At 35.4% G+C, this 16,923-nt stretch overlaps 1 protein-coding gene across 2 annotated transcripts; it reads left to right on the forward strand.

Moving 5' to 3' along the window:
* The first annotated feature begins 126 nt into the window (after positions 1-126).
* brun (trafficking protein particle complex subunit brun) lies at positions 127-16,341 on the forward strand. 2 transcript variants are annotated; one of them, XM_087358511.1, is made up of 21 exons: positions 127-393; positions 1,878-2,018; positions 2,114-2,305; positions 3,385-4,006; positions 5,357-5,489; positions 5,819-5,959; positions 6,387-6,585; positions 7,628-7,898; positions 8,434-8,576; positions 8,852-8,937; positions 9,338-9,464; positions 10,118-10,230; positions 10,553-10,650; positions 11,132-11,358; positions 12,277-12,412; positions 12,898-12,982; positions 13,670-13,812; positions 13,926-14,082; positions 14,302-14,494; positions 15,054-15,277; positions 15,746-16,341. In XM_087358511.1, the coding sequence occupies exons 1-21, from the start codon at positions 306-308 to the stop codon at positions 15,932-15,934; spliced, it is 3,708 nt and encodes a 1,235-aa protein (XP_087214637.1). In that variant the 5' UTR covers positions 127-305; the 3' UTR covers positions 15,935-16,341. The 2 variants fall into 2 exon arrangements, with proteins under 2 accessions (XP_087214637.1, XP_087214638.1); XM_087358512.1 differs by having other exon boundaries at positions 128-276.
* Positions 16,342-16,923: the final 582 nt, after the last annotated feature.

Consider the following 16,923-nt stretch of genomic DNA (forward strand, 5'->3'; position numbering starts at 1 on the left):
GCGAACACGAAGGGCCATATTTTTATTCAGAATAGCTACACTATGTCGACAGAAACAGAAAAAGAAATTGACTACAAAATAACTCTCACTGCGGCCCCTACAATCAAATAATTGCATTTTATCAGTTTCAGTTGGCCTATGTTTCACCATGGTGCTTAATATCCATTGCTCTCACTCTCTCTCGCTCCACTCTCGTTCAACGTACATTATGGCGTATTACGACACAGCTGTAGATGACAGAATTGTGATTGATTGATGTATCGTCGAAACATGACCGTATGCAGGACGTATATATCTAAAATACAATGGACGGAACACTATTAAATATATCCATCCTGTTACAACAAAGGGGCTTAGCAATTTTGCCAAGAATTGTACAAGAGGAACAAACAGGTTTAACAACCAAATTTTGAAATGTTCACAAAAGCAAATTCAAGAGTTTTGCTGTTATACATTTTTTTCTTTTAACTCAGTAGTAATTAGATAATTAGTAGATTAGAAGTAGTATATTTATAGGCATTGTACCGCTTTTCTTTGTGATGTATGGTCCTGAAAACAGGATTGATGTATTGTGTTCCTTTATTTAAGTTATTTGAAACTTATTTGCCTTATATTCCTTTTGTTGCTTTCATTATAATTGTAAAACTGAAAAGACTATGTAATCCTTATTAGCTTTCATCTGGCTTGTAGTATAGTATTGTTATTTCATTAGATCTGCATACTCTCAGCACAGATTATGCTGACATTCAGAGTACCACTGAAGTGTAAAAGGGAAAGAAATAGGTTCTGTAACATCCTTATAAATAAGTACTTGGAAATATTTAGTATTTATTATAACATATTGAATTCTCTTCCTCCCCCCTAGGTCAAACTTCTTAAGTTTCCAGGCACCTATTATGAATATACTTGTAAAACAATCACACAGATCCATGTGAATGTTATATGTTTCAAATATATGTACAATTTATCATTCACATCTATTCGTTGCAAACAAAGGGAACCAACATGAAGATGTTCAGTTTAGTTTGAAATATGTAGTGGATCTTAATTAACATTGAAACTATAATTCAAAATTGTTATGTACACAGAATGTCAACTTTATGATCAACATGCAATAGGTTGCATTCCTTAAAAGTTAAGACAAATACATATTCAAAATGCCGTAAAGATTTAAAATTAAAGCTTTCACACAAACTGTTCGAATGTTATGCTAAATCCATATGTGTACAGTAGGTAAGTAATGCTGTGTAAATACAAAACATCTTTACAAAGAAATTGCTCAACAGGATAAAAGGAGTGTGAATTAAGGTACATTTTTAATTGTGCCCTTTATTCAAGTCTTCTGGGACTTGATGGTAGACTGTTGATTGTTTGGATATGTCTCTAAGTCTGTTAGCTAGCTGCATCAGAATTATAGTTGACTGATGCATTTAGGAAGGACTCCACATATAATATTTTATGAAAATGCAGAAACTTAGTTCTTTCATGTGGGAATGTTTGTACTGCTGCTCTGAGCAGGGAGAGCTGTTTTCCTTGAAGACATTCATGACTTTTTTTATCAGTACTTCGGTGTCTGAAGGGAGATGACAAGGCAGGGGAGAGCTGTGCAGCTTATCAACTTTCATCACGTGATAAGAAATTACGAAACCACCGTATACATTCATTTGTCATACTAGTTGTAGGTGTGCTGGTGACATATGAGTGTTTTAAAAAATATGCAAAGAATCTGCCTGCTATGCACAGCATGGCTTTGTCTTTTGGTTTTTATGTGAATTTGTTTTTCTTCAAATATTAATCCATAGTACTACATTCAAGAAAGATGGTTTATGGCCATTAATTATTTCCTATTTGATATTTATTTTATTATGTCTGTACAGTTTCAGATGAGAAAATTCCAATGAGATCGTCTGTGAGTGTGATTCTATCAAGCCCAGCGCCAGACACAAGCATGTCCCATCCAGATTATGAACAGACTGCCCATGATCATGCTGCTGTATTGCTACTTGTGAAACATGTTGGTAAATGATGCATTTTACTGTGGTTCACCTTGCTGTAGTATGCACTGGATATATACATTGCAATGAACCTTACAAATAATGTTTGTATGCTGCAGGAAATCAGTTAAAACAGAAGAACTTTAGTCGTGTTTATGAACGTTTGTCTCGGGTGAACCATGTCAAGGTAGTTGACTCAGTGGGAGTGTCTCGAGAAGTATCAGCTCGCTACATAAAAGAATATCCTGTAGAGAATAATGACTGGGGAGACTACCAGACACATCGCCGTTTGCTGGGACTAATTTCTGTTGGTAAGGAATGATATTTGAATTAGTATGAATAGTTGTAACAACAGTTAACACTTTACAGGATGAGGTATGCAAGCAGTGACAGCAAGAGAAGAGGACATTTAACTGTTCTGGCTGTGGCATTTATATAATTTTCCTGTCTCTGTTAGCACATATCAAGATGGTACCTTAAAGAGGCTACATTTACTGTCTTGTCCATCATTTTCACATTCATGATTATCCTGTTATTTCTACTTTCATGCTTCCTAACAGTCATTAAGTAAAGCAAAAGGAAGTTGAGACTAACATAGGATGAACAATTTTATACACTGAGCAAAGTATTTAAGGATGTTCACTACATATGTTTCTTTACTTTATTTACCATTCTGTGAAATCTATCAGTGGAACATATTTATTTATTTATTTCAGTTAAAAATATATTTTGCTCACTTCATTTGAAAATTGTAATGTGTATTGCTTAAACTGTTGCTAAATATTGTTTGCAATAAGATTGGAAGCAAACAAGTCATTCAGATTAGATACTGTCTTCAGTTATAATTGAAGAAGAAATTAAATTGTTGAAATGTAATGATCATTGTTTAGTAAAAAGTATTTCATATTCATAACAGCACATCAGTAATCATGTAAACTTTTGACAATTTGATGATGATGATGTTGATATTCAATTTGTAAATGTCTTGTAAATTTCTTAATCATTTATTAAATTGGGATCTAAAGTTCAGCAATACCAAACCAAAATTCTGTTGCTGAACCCAGTCCTGAGCCAGTTCCATCCAAACAACATTGTATCATTTGGCTGTTATGGATCTCCTAAGACTGACTGATATACATATCAGCATTTTTGCTCATTCCTCAGACTTAACCCTGAAGATGGAGACAGAGCTAGTCTTCAAAACTTTGGTATTTGACTCAACATTTACATGGCTAATCACCCAAGAAAATTTTCTAACATTCATGTCTTACAAAAGAAATTTAAGTTTCATACCTATAGAAAATTGGCATTGAAGAATAAGTACACATCTGTATGTGGTAGTCTGATTTGTGTGGAAGTGAGAATACATTACTTTTTTTATTTCTTGCAGGAAAATATGACAGTCAGCAGGAACTGAATGAATTGTGTCGTGTGCATGAATCTTTGAAAGTAAAATATTCCTCAACTCTGTTTGATTCGAGGTGTGTGTTATTTGGTCCACCAGCTGATACGAGTCCTAGTGAACCAAATGTACTTTCAACGCCTTCAAATTTTAAAACACGTGCTCTCTTTTATGAAGACTGTGAAGCTTGTGTTGGGTTGGAAGACCAAATCTCTGAATTTCTGTGTTCCCTATTTTGGGTTCTGGAATCAAAAAGACTTGAACGCAGTAGGGAGAAGGTGGAACGTGTCAGTTTGCTTCTTGCTCCTTTTGAAAGAAAAGACTTTGTTGGTCTGGATTTGGAATCTCGCAGCAATCGAAAACGTTGTGTGGGACGCATGACCAAACATCTAGGGGACTTGTCACTGCAGGCAGGCCTGGCAACAGAAGCGCTTAGTTACTATAGTTCTGCTATTGATATCTTGAAGGCAGTTGGTGATTGGCTGTGGCTTGGTGGTGCATATGAAGGGCTGTGTGCAGCTTCTGTGGTTTTGCTGTATCCAAATTTGAGTAGGAGCTTTCCACTACAGCGCAATGCATCACTACAAGAAGGAAGTCCAGGAAAGCAGAGGTATTTTGATTTGCTTTATATTGTTGTTGCTTATTGTATTTAAATATGATCTACAAGTCAATACTCTGAATATGTTTATAATAACTGACTATTTTCAGTTGAATGGTTTGCATTTCTGAATCATATTCAGGAAGATTCAAGATTTGATTCTCCATGGAGAGTTTAATTGACATTTTTAAGATTTTTCTTATCCAGTGTAACATTGTATAACCTGTGCAAGTGAGAAATCATTATTATACAAAGCCAGAAATGTGCATTTCCAATAATTTGAGGAACACTATTTGTAAGCTCAATTTTTCACATCCAGTACAGTTTAGCATGTATTCATGTAGGCTTCTTGTACCTCTACATCACAATGGGGGGAGGGGTTGTTGTTGAATTTTTATTTTAATTGTGGAGGGTTGTTGAATTTTTATTTTAATTGTGGATGATTAAAAACTTCTGGCATGATAAGTATTGTGTTATACACAGTTTTAATCATTTTGTTGTTAACATAAAATGTCATACAGTTGTCTGTTTTTACCCACATTTCAGCATTTCAAAGTGTAATATTATATCAATCAGTTTAATGACTGCTTGTGGATTGGATTATCTGTAGAACTAGGGAATTTTTCTTTACATCCAGTCATCACCCAGTTTTTTCTCCAGTCACTATTGGGGACACTTTCCCTGGCATTAAAGTTGCCTTATTCAAAACACTGACTGATTTCTGTTTAGATATTGTTTTTGCTTTCAAAAGTTATATTTTATATCTAAGACTGTAATCTTTTTAAAGATGTTTTTAAGTCTGTGGATAGACTAAATGAAATTGATACTGCACTATTTTGTATACCTAATGGAACAGTGTAATACACAGCTTGGTTCTTCATGAAACAGAAGTTTTTATTTCATAACAGTGAAACAGGTAACAAAAAGGATAAACCTGTTGGAGCATTAAAATGAAAGAATTCAGGGTGGGCTTCTAACCTAAGTATTCAAGGTGGAAATGAGGCTTAGAATTCAACTTACTGTAATTTACATCAACCCATACCATTTCAGCATTTAGCTGTAACTGATAGTGGTATCTCAAAGCTTATGAATGAAGCTGTCAAATAAATGACTACTGGGAAGAAGAATGACTAGGTAGAGAGATCCAGTTGGGGCAGAATAACAAAAGAGAATAAGAAAAGAAAGGGAATATACAGGAGTGCTGATAATAGGAGAGAAAAGAATGGAAGATTCTTTTTTCACTTCTCACTTAGATGTAAATTGTCTGTTTTGAAGGATAGTACTGTTTACATTTTAAATTCTCAGAATGTTACTACAGAATTTATTTTTTTGTTTTTAAGGTAACAAAACTTTTCTTTTTAGGAGTAGCTCAATTTCCACAAATTCATTACCAAGTGACATGTCACCAACAGAAGTACAGCAGGAAATTCAGAATGTTTTATCACCAGAAGATATTCCTAAACGATATCGTGAAGCAATTATCCACTATAGTAAAGTAAGTTGTACATCTCATTGTAACTTTAAATTATGAGTGCAGTGTCTTATATGAGTCGAAAATTAATCATTTGTTTAACCCTGGTAAGGAAACTGAAGACAGAGAAAAATTAAGTTTGCATAGAAAATATTATCATGACACAGCCATCCATCATGTTGTGATAAGAGTTTTGCTCAAACTGAATTCAAAGAAAAGGAAAGAATTCTGAAACCTAGAATTTTGTGAAATGAATTGTAGAAATTTTCATTTAATTCAAGTAATAAGAGTTGTTCTTATAACCTTTAGACTATATTGTGGTTTGGTAATGGCAACACATTCATTGATTACAGTACTTGAATGCTGGAATAATTGAAATGGAAGCATGCTTCAAGGCAGCACGCATTGCTGTGGAACAGGGATGCACGCTGCAGGCATCAACATTTCTGCAGAATGTGATCTTCATTAACCTGACTCTTAGTGAACTAGAGAAGGTAAACAGACTACATGGCACAACAACCCAGAAGACAGCCACCTTCAGACTACTGCTGTGAAAACCTCAAATAATACATGATATGCCCTCCATTAATTTACTCACCATAAATAATCAAATAATGGCTGCGACTAGTACTTACAAATTCTGTGTTGGTGCCTTATTACACTTTGAGCACAAAACTTATAAGGTATTATGGTACATTAACAGATTGTTTGTAATTAAACAAAAATGATCTTACCATATTAAAAATTGCATGGTTCTGTGAAGTACTTGTTCAAAATCATTAAGTGAGATTTCACTAATTACTGTTTACAGTTTTGATTATAATACTACTACTGTTTTAGATCAGGAATATAATTTAATATTTAAGACTTTCAGTAGTTTGGTTAATATTGTTATTGCTAAATTGTATCACTCCATTACAGATACAGCGCTTCACAAGTTTATCAGATCTCTATACTCAGATTGGGTTTCATCGCAAGGCGTCTTTTTGTAGACGTCTGGCTGCCACTCGTTATGTGTCCGCTCAGAATCCTCAACCCAACTGGGCTCAGTGTTACCAGTTGATGTTACAGGCACTGTCTGGGCACAAGTTGCTTTTGGATCCCACAGAATTTCCCAAAGGTTTGAATCTTAATTGAAACACATGTCATAGGTATCTTTTCAGATGTATCTCACAGTAAGAAAGGCATAAGTGCTTAAATACAGTTGAAAAGAATGTGCTGAGGAGAATATTTGTGCCTTAGAGAGATGAAGTGACAGAAATCTGGCATAAATTTCATAATGAGAAGCTTCATAATAAAGATTATCATCTTCTGGGTTGTTATGCCTTGTAGTCTGGTACAAGTTCACCAACGTTTCAGAGGTCCTTGCTAATCTGATAATGGAGGCAGCAAGGACCTCTGAAATGCCATTAAACTTCTTGATGTCTCTGTCATCAGGCATAAAGGACCTCTGAAATGCTGGTAAACTTCTACCAGATTACACAGTGCTACAATCCAGAAGATTGCCATCTTTGTACTCATCATCGTGACAACCTGAAATCCTACTGAGAAGCTTCATAATTTGTACATTCTGCCAGATCAAGAATAATTAAATTGGCAGGGCATGTAGCACAGATAAGAGAGATGAGAAATGTATATAACATTTAGAAAACTAGGTGGAAAGAAACCACTTGAAAGACCCAGGTGTAGGTTTTAAAATGAATCTTACAGGAATATGGTGTGAGGATGTGTTCTGGATTAATCTGACTGGGGAAAGACCTTCAATAGCCCTTTGTGAACCTTTGGGTGCCATGAAAGGCAAGAAAATTCTTGAATCTCTGAGCAACTATTAGACCTACTCTGTGGAATTAGTTAAAGGTTGAAGATACACAGCTCAGTTCTTCAGGACTTCTTGAGAAATTTTCCATTTGATGAAAATATTATTGTAATATCATGTACTATTAAATTAAAGTGTGTGCTGTTTTGCCAAACATTTTACATAGTATTTAAATTCCTTTTAACTATGCCATCAGAGTACAGTGTATGTAAATTGCAGTGCAAAGGTTCAAAGAAGTTGGTCAGTGTTTCAGGACAATGCCCTGATGATGGAGGCTGTAAGCACCTCTGAAACATTGCTTGATTTTGGATATGTAGAAGTTATGTAACCATAAGTAATATTGCAGATGGGTTGCAAGGTTGGCCTGCACTGCAAATTCAGTTGTTACAAGAGCTGGTGGTGGCTGCAAGACGTATGGGTCACTCGGCTCTGGCCACACGACACATGACATTCTTGCTGCAGACCATGTGGGATCATCTTTTGCCTGCAGAACAGCGAGATTTGGCATTACAGCTGCAAGTGTTGGCAGCCCAGTGTGAAGGAGCACCTGTGCCCTTAGTTCTGAACTCTGGTGTCGTCATACCACCGGCAAACCTTACTAACTTACCACAGATATGGTAACAATACTTCCCTCTTTTCTCTATATGTTTCGATAGTACAGTGTGTACAAAATATTTAGTGTTATTGTCATTCAGTGTGACTGTTTTTTGTTCTTTTAAGCTCCAAAACGTTTCTGTCCATTATCTTCTTATTTTATGTTATGTTTGTGTTTAATGACATTTTTTCCAAGTATATTGCATTGAATGAGAAAAATATTATAATTACAAATGTTGAATTGAAAGTGTGTAGAAGGAAGCAGGCATAGCCTCTTTAAGGTTGTGTGAATGGACTAATAAAAAATATGAGAAATCTTAGTTGGAGTATATGGTGTTCCTATTAAGATATGAACCAGGTTACCTCCCATATATAATGCAGGGTGCCTACCGCATCTGTACAGTGTGTGTGATTGAACTGGTATCAATTGTTATCCACATGCTGTTGAGCCTTGGGCTGATGAATTATCAGTCCTTGCTTGCACATATCATATTACTTTACCATATTTTCGAAAATGTAATTTGATGTTTTTTTCTGAAATGTGTCTGTTTCCTACAGGAGTTTTGTACTGCGGGATCTTGAGCCTCAGCTACGGCCACAGAAGATTGAGAAAGTAAAGGAGGACTCGGGGCCATTCTTGTTTACTCCAATTCATTTTGGCTCCTTGGAAAGAAAAACTGTTGTGACAAGCAGTAAAATGGGTATTTTTTAATTGTGCAAATGTTGTTTTCTTCTATACATCATCTGTTTATCACATTGATGGCAGCAGGTATATGATGAGAGGAATGTGTGTGACCTTAGTGGATAGCCTTATCCCTTTTGCTGTGCATTCCTTTTTCACTACTTTCCTGAAAATGGAGTTCTAAGATAAAAATCTCAACCCATTATAGGTTGTTAAATATTTATAAATAAAAATTTACCATCACACCTATCTAGTATGTAAATATCGATTCTTAAAACTGAACATGTATTTCAGATTACTTTTGGGTGGAGGGAGATGTGTGTGAGGTAGCCATGGAGTTGTATAACCCATTGCCATTTGAACTGAAAGTATTGAATATGGTGAGTCGCTTTTCTGTGTATTAAATAAAGTTGCCAAGTGGTGACTTCCGACTAGGAAGTGCTGTTAATAATTTAATTTTTTTAATTTTTGTTACAGGAAATTTATGTTAAGAGTAAGATTTTGAGCATAAAATAATCATATTAGCCAGTAATATAGAGCTAGTTAATATTTTTTGTGCAATTCTGATCATATTATGTCAGTAAATCATCTGAACTCTTTCAGGTGGTTTTTCCAATGTACTCTTCCTTCTAAATGTTCATATTTTTCTCATTCCTGTAGGATAGAGTTTTATTTTTGTTTCACAGCCAACAGAAATATTGAGAAACTAAATTCCAGGTCAAATTTGAACTGTTCTTTAACAAACTGTTAACATCAGTTTATTTAGGAACTTTGTTGCAGCGTCTTCTTACAAGTGGGGTAGTTTTTGAGAGCGTACCTGTTTCACTGTCATTACCACCAGAATCAGGTCCACACCCAGTAATTTTGTCTGGAACACCTAAAGAAATTGGAGAGTTAGAAGTCTTGGGTAAGTTATAATATTGTGTTTTATTTAACATATGAAGTCCAAATCCTTTCATTAGGATAATTTATCTCATGGGTACTTTGTTGTCAGTTTGTCAAACATATAAACTTTTAGGCTGTGTATGTATATAGTTATCAGTTTTACTAAGCAAATGGTGATTTTACATACCTAATCATCACTTTGGTGAAAGTTCATATTCACCATCTCCCAGTCCTTTAATCTCTGTACCAAAATAATTTAGAAGAGTGGTAGTATTTACATTTCAGATGATAAGGTTCTGGATTATTGCCTGTTGTGACCTTACAGCAAATTTTCCCTGGCATACATGCACATAACATGGTGAAACAGCTGATATTAAAAGTCCTTGGTAATGATATTAGGTAGAAAATGTTCTATTTGTACAAATAAGGTTAGTATTCAGCAGCTTTTAGAAGTACTTCTGATATGGATGATGAATATGTTGAAATAATGTAGGATATGTTTAATCGTTCTAAGTTGCAATAGATGGAAAAGGAATATGAGAGAAATAAGTTAAGAATATAAAGGAAGTAAGAATTGGGGTGAGTGATGAAGATATGAGATAAGTCATTACCTGTTGAATTACACTGGGCTTTTATGCTAGCGATATAATATTAATTTTCATTTTTTTTTTCCAGGTTATTCAACTCATACATTAGGTGTCAAATCTAACTGCAGGTTACGTCATATTGGTGGGTTTCCACACCCTCTGTATTCAGTTGATGTTATACCTGCCCTTCCTAAAATGCAGGTACATTATTTTACTGTAGTACATTTTCAGTGATCATTTTCTGTGAATGTAATGGTATTTCTCAGTTCTTCCAGCTTAATGTAAAGGTAGTATCTTAAATTACTTCTCATGTCCATTTTCTCCCTAATTCCTCCCCCTCATCGTGGACACTGTATCCCTTTTATCATCATCATAATTATGCCACTCTACATAATCCCAGAATCTTATACAGAACCATAAAATAACCAGCCATTCATGAATATATCTACTTTAGCTAAAAAATGTATGTGCTACATGTTTGTTGGGACAAATATGACATGCTAATATCATTTTATTCACGCAGGTGTTAACATCTCTACCAAAAAGTGCTTCTTCAGGTTCTCTGGGAGAGACACTCACTGTGGTGATGAGTACAAACATAACCTTATATGCTGGAGAAAGGTATGAAATACAAATATTCATAAAATGGTTTAATTATTGTATGTAAAAGACACCAAACTGATTGGGTTATTTATTATCACACATTTGGGATCAAACTGAAGAAATGTAATTAAAATTTACAAACCCTTCTTCACTCCTGGGTACAAAATTAAGTCATTGCTGTGAATTTTATTTTTAAAATTAACAGCATTGTAGGTGAGTTTTAAGGGATTAACAAAAAGTTATGAATTCTGAAATTAAAAACACTGAATGAGAAGTTCAAGAAATTATGGATACAGTGGTACAGACATGTATTGCACGGGTAACAGTAATATTTCTTTGAAAATGTTAAATAAATCATCTTTGGGGAGACTGAGGTTAAGGTAGAGAACCCAGAAGGACAAGATGTTATGATAAAGGACAGTTGCATTCATCTGTATGTTTATTTAAACCAATTTATTCATAGACCCAACATACTAGATTGGTGATTAAAATGTTGCAGTGCTGAGTGCAGTGTGACACTAAGCAATGTGGGCGATCTGCCTATAGAAATGGTGGAGGTATCAGTGCACTCCACACTGGAGCCCTTGACACAGGAACAGGTGTTCCAGTGGAGCCAGGAGAACCTTCAGGCACAACTTCCTCTTCAGCCTGGAGCTGATGCAAGCTTTACTGTCTACCTATATTCTTTGGCAGATTTCCTCACACCAGCTGCAATGTTTGAACATGGTTAGTAGAATGCTGATGTTCTTCAGCAGGAGTGGAAGTGTGGACTGTAATCTGAAGTACATTTATTTCTAATATGCATTTCTTTGAAATATTTCATAATTCATTGGCTTTGATATTCATTGATTAAAAATACAGAATATTCAGCAAAACATGCAACATTTTCAAATGTGTGCCACTGTGGATTAACTAGTGGGAAATTAAAAATTTACTGTGCATAAAAACTGTTATGTGTTTTTGTATTTCTGAGCTAATTGTATGACAAGCATGGTGCTGTACAGAGGCAGAAATTATTTTCCTTTATATTTTATTATTTATTTTTCATATTAAAAATATTTCAAGTGAAAGGTGTGGAATTTCATGATATTTATAATTTGTCATGTACAATTGTAATGTGAGCCATTTTTGTGACATTTTATGAAGATTAATTTTAGCTTCATGTAAAATAGATGCTATATTGGACCAACATGAATAAAAATTAAATATTCTGACAACTTTTGTAGACTTCCAATACCAGATTCATAAACATTGGCATCATTTATTGTCAGACCTTCTGTTAAAAAAACATCCAGATGGACAGGCATGACTTTTCCTCTGTTTTAATCATTTTGTAACCAAGACAATTAGTATAGTTATTTAAGCCCTTGCTTCATGTAATGAAGGTCTCTTGTTTGAATGCTAGTGTAGCCAGGAAAATGCTAGATAGTGCCATAAAGCAAACCAAGATTGCTTCTTTCCAGTCTTATATGTTCACCATTTATAATTGTTGAGTAATTTGTTATTAAATGCAATTGATACATTGGCATTAAATATATAAATTCTCTCATTGAATATTTCTCAGAATTGTTGCCCTTGATCTTTACTCTGTGGACGTTATGGCCATCTCACTTGTTATTTCAAAATTGTATTTCTCATTTGTAGATGTAAGCAGCACAGCTTATGGCAGTCAGCCTGCTAGCTTCTTGTCAGGTCCGAGCTCTCTTCCATCTCGACTTAGCTCTCCTACATTTGGGAGAGAACAGGCATCAAGAAGATCTGAATTAACTGCTTCATTCAGGTGAGTCTAGTATGTCTTTAATATATTCTGTGTACAAAATGCTTAAAGCCATCATTTAATGTGGAGATTATTTCATGTCTGGCAGCATATTGTATAATTGGAGCTATATAATGGATTTGAATTAAATTTTGTATTGGAAGTACACACTAAAATTTGCAAAATGTAATGTTTGGGATACTGGATATCTCACATTAAGCTCAAATTCAACTTATAAAAGTATGATTTTAGGTTCTCACAGTGATGCTTATTGACCTGATGAAGGTGGCAACAAGGACCTCTGAAATGTTCATAATGGAGACTAGAATTACATATGTGTGTTTGTGTTTCTGTTCCCCCTCTTCTAAGCCATGTGGCAGTTTTCAAGAAAGTTTGTTGTGAAGCTCATACAAGTGGAAGAAACCACACTATTATATTTTTAATTTTCTACCAGTAATGTTTCCAGGATTTGCCTTCATTTATTTTAATAAAGCATATTTAATTTACAGATCAGGTGGTAGCAGTCACTCAGGAAGTAGCCTTGGGTCATCTCGCTCACCCTTCTCTAAACTTGGTGCCCCAAATACATCAAAGGTGAATTTTCAGCACATTAATTTAATTAATCTTGTAAGGATTCTGGACCTCCCTACTCAGTAATCCCATTCCAAATTCTCCATTACCAACAAAATGGTAAAGATCTTCAGGGGAACCCTACAAATGCTGGCATGAGACAATAAGAACATATCGCTGGGCCTAAGACTGGGATAGCTGATGATGATAATGATGATAATAGAGTCAGTCTTCATTTTGGACTGAATATGTATAAATATAGTGATGATATATTATTTGGAATTTGTTTTTATTCAATGCAGATGAATGTGATTTTAATAAAGTGTTTATGAATGTACAGCAGGGAAATTTATCAAAATTTTTAGCACCAGGTACCCAATATTTTGGGCTTCATTACACGGGAGTTTATTGTGTGTGTGTTAAGAGCCTGTATATATAAGTGTATTGTATTTTGTCTTTCCAGAACCCGGATTTATATTCAGTATTGAAAGATTTTACTGTGTTTTTTTTCATTGTAAATTTATTTGATGATTCTGAGGAATTTATGAAGTTAGAAACAAACCTCAAAATACACTAAAGTGCAACAAGTTTTTTGAGAATATGACACAAAGACAAATTCAACATATCTTCATTAAACTTGGTGTATGAGGAATTCTGTTGGAATTGTCTTACCAGATACTTTCCTTTTAATTATAGTAAAATATTTTGCAGACTCTGGAAGGCCAGTTAAAGTTGAGGTACTCTGGAGGAGCAGGACTGGAATCCGGATATTGTCGGCTCAGTTCTGTTACTCTGAGTGTTGAAATGTTGCCTTCCGTTCAGATCACTAATTGGGATGTTCTTCCTGCAGAGACGTGAGTTATATTTCCTTCCAGTTCATCTGCTTCTTATTTTGAAGCACTGCAAATTTTGTACAGTGGTACATAGAAGGAAAAGTAAAGTAGTGTGTGTGTGTCCTGTATTTCAGCAATTCACAATTCTACCTAGTTCTGGATGTTGCCAACATTACTAGTCATGAACTGGAGCTGCAGTACACTCCATCAAAATGCATCTTAATCGAAGGAAATGAGTCGTGTCGGATCCCTGTACCAGTTAATCGTTGTCCGCTTTCTAAACTTACAAAGGTAAATGTTTTATCCTCTTTTAAATTGCTTTTAAATTCAGATTAATCACTTCTTGATAGATGGAAGATGGCAGTCTTTTAGAGGAGCTGACTGCAATACTGACCACTATTTGGTGGTTGCAGAAGTTACAGACTGTTGGTAAGTAAATATGTATTTCTAAAATTTGTTGATATGCAGTTGAAAGAAAGAGTTGATGAAATTTGGGACATTTGCTTTTAGCTTTATCGAGGTGGAAAAATATCTGCTGATGATCGCCTAGAATTGGATCAGATATGTAGTGAACACGTTGCAGCTTCAGTGGACTTACTTTGGCATATTCTGTCAACTGGTACAAGGGGACGAGTCTCCCTGAAAGGAATTACTCTGACTCCAGAGATGCTAGATCTTGTCCGCATGTCACCATTGCAGTGGGGTTTGTATTTTTTCTTCTTCTGTATTATTCTGTTAATATTATAGAAGATAGCCATTAGAAATTCATTGTTCTAAGAAACTTATACCCAGTTTAAATTCAGTCTTTTGGTGGTGCTTTGAACTTTTTGTTGATAAATTATGTGTTTTTGGGCATAGTTCATTCATTATGGATAATTTCTTCAGTTGTATGGAAGTTTTTTAGTAATTAATGAACTGTTCATAAAAATTTTAATTTTGTCTAACCACTGGAAAGTCTAATATAGCGGCCATGCTCTTGCTATTAACAGCGTGGTACAAAAACAACCTTTCTGTTGGGTCAGCTAGCTTCTGACCCGATTTGAGGGGACGCATCAGACAGGCTTTCTGTTCTCTTTCACCCGTTTTTGCCTGAAGATAAATCTTGCTTTTGAAACGTTTTACTTTTGTTGTTTTATAATTTAGATGATGGACTAATTCTAATGTACCATTATCAGAAACTTTCAGACTTCATGAAGTTTTGTGTTTCTATATATATATATATTCCCTCGCAGCCATTTAGCTGTTCATGCATCTCTTGACAGAAGTGACACTGAACTCACAGCCTGTGAAGCCTCAGGAAGAACTGAGTTGTCGTGCAGGTCAATGCCTTCAGCTTGGCATCTCTGTGCACAACTTCCTGGAGAGGTCACTGTGGCAAGTGTGCTTGGCAGTGCAGTTCTACCAGGACCACCAGAATGGTGTAAATAATTATCGTCTGGAGACAAGATTAGCGAATGCAGGAGCGTCCAAAGTTCTTCTTCCGGAGGTAAGAAATATTTTAGTGTAAGTGATGTGCTGCTTTGTTATTAAGCAGTGCTTCGTGTAGTTCTTTTGTTATTGTGGTTAAAGACTTCAGTTATGATGTGATCGATCTCCTCGGCCTCTGCATGTCCCAGATGTGACGGTGTTCATTTGTGAGGTGGGAACGGCTATGAGACAGTGAGATTTTAGATTCTCGTGGTTTCGAGTATGAAGATGTTTGTCTTCAGGGTTGTCACACCATGTAGTCTCATGAAAATTGACCAATATTTCAGAGGTGCTTGCTGCCTCCATCATCAGGTAAATTGCAATTTGAGTGGGTATAGTGAAATAACTCAGTCACCAGAGCTTTGATTGTGAAGGTGTTATTAAGAGAGGCCTTCTGTTGCATGTTTAATCCATTTACCGTATAAAGACGTATTTTAAATGACATATTTTGAGTTTATTGTGACTGTAAGACTCGTTTTGTATTCAGCTGCAGGAACAAGGCAGTGCGTATCATGAGTGCAGCATTGTATTCTTCACCCCTGGACAGTACAAAGTTGATATTCAGTGCTCTTCACAGGACAACCATCTTACAGGAGACAAATACCAGACCTTGAGTGATATAGGTCACACCTGGAAATTTTCTCCGCCAGTTGCCATAACTGTTATTGATGATTGAATTTGCTCAAACGATTATTTATAATGTCCTTGTCTCAGTCTGGTAAAGAAATTCATTATAACAATTATGAGTTTCGAGTAGTATGTAAATATTGTTAGAACTGCTAAATAAATTACAGTAGAGTCCAGATTTTCTGACCCTCGGTTATCCGAGATTCCGTTTCATCTGACGTGCCATGTCGGAATGCTCCAGTTTATCAACAGTCGACTCAGCGTGTAGTGGAATGAATCACCTTCTACATTTTACATACTGAGACGCTGCAGATGTTCTACTGTTCAGGCACTGGAATGACCTTGCCACAATGAAAACGAAGGCGGGTCACAAAGAAATGCCCGTTATTAATTTCAAAGAAAATAAATTCTTTTATTTACAAATCTACATTGAATTAAACATGATTTTTGAGAGGATTTTTTTTTCATTTGATGACTTATTTTCTTCGTAATATTACAAACTGAGTTGATATTTCCCCTCTTCCTTTTTGTTAGTCTTCTGTATTATCCAAATGTCCTTTGGTTCTGTTTAGGTTGGATAGTCTGTACTTCTGAGTTAGGGTGATTAAATAAAGAAGGATGGGTGGGGTATGTAGCACACATGGGGGAGAAGAGAAATGTATACAACATTTGGGATTGAAAGCCTTGAGAGGAGAACCACTTGCAAGACCTGGATGTATATGGCAGTTGGAGGTATGAATTAGATTCATCCGTCTCAGGATAGGGACCAGTGGCTGATTGTCGTGAAGACGGCAATGAACTTTCGAGTTACATAAAAGGCAGGCGATTTCTGTTAGCTGAACGTACTATTAACGTCTCAAGAAGTGCTCTACTCTGTGGAGTTAGTCACGGCTGGTAGTTTTCGTTGTTAACGAGTAACGACGTATCTTGAGCGATATTTTTAACTATTGCAGAGTAATACTAAGTTTTTAATTTTCATTGTGATATCTTTAAGTGATGAGGAAGGAAATGGAAAGGAGAGGAGATAAGGATACAGAA

Source organism: Zootermopsis nevadensis, unplaced genomic scaffold, assembly GCF_977971745.1.
Source record: "Zootermopsis nevadensis isolate Lab colony 2312 unplaced genomic scaffold, Znev_1.0 Znev_ptg000030l, whole genome shotgun sequence".
In the NCBI taxonomy this organism is placed as follows: domain Eukaryota; kingdom Metazoa; phylum Arthropoda; class Insecta; order Blattodea; family Termopsidae; genus Zootermopsis; species Zootermopsis nevadensis.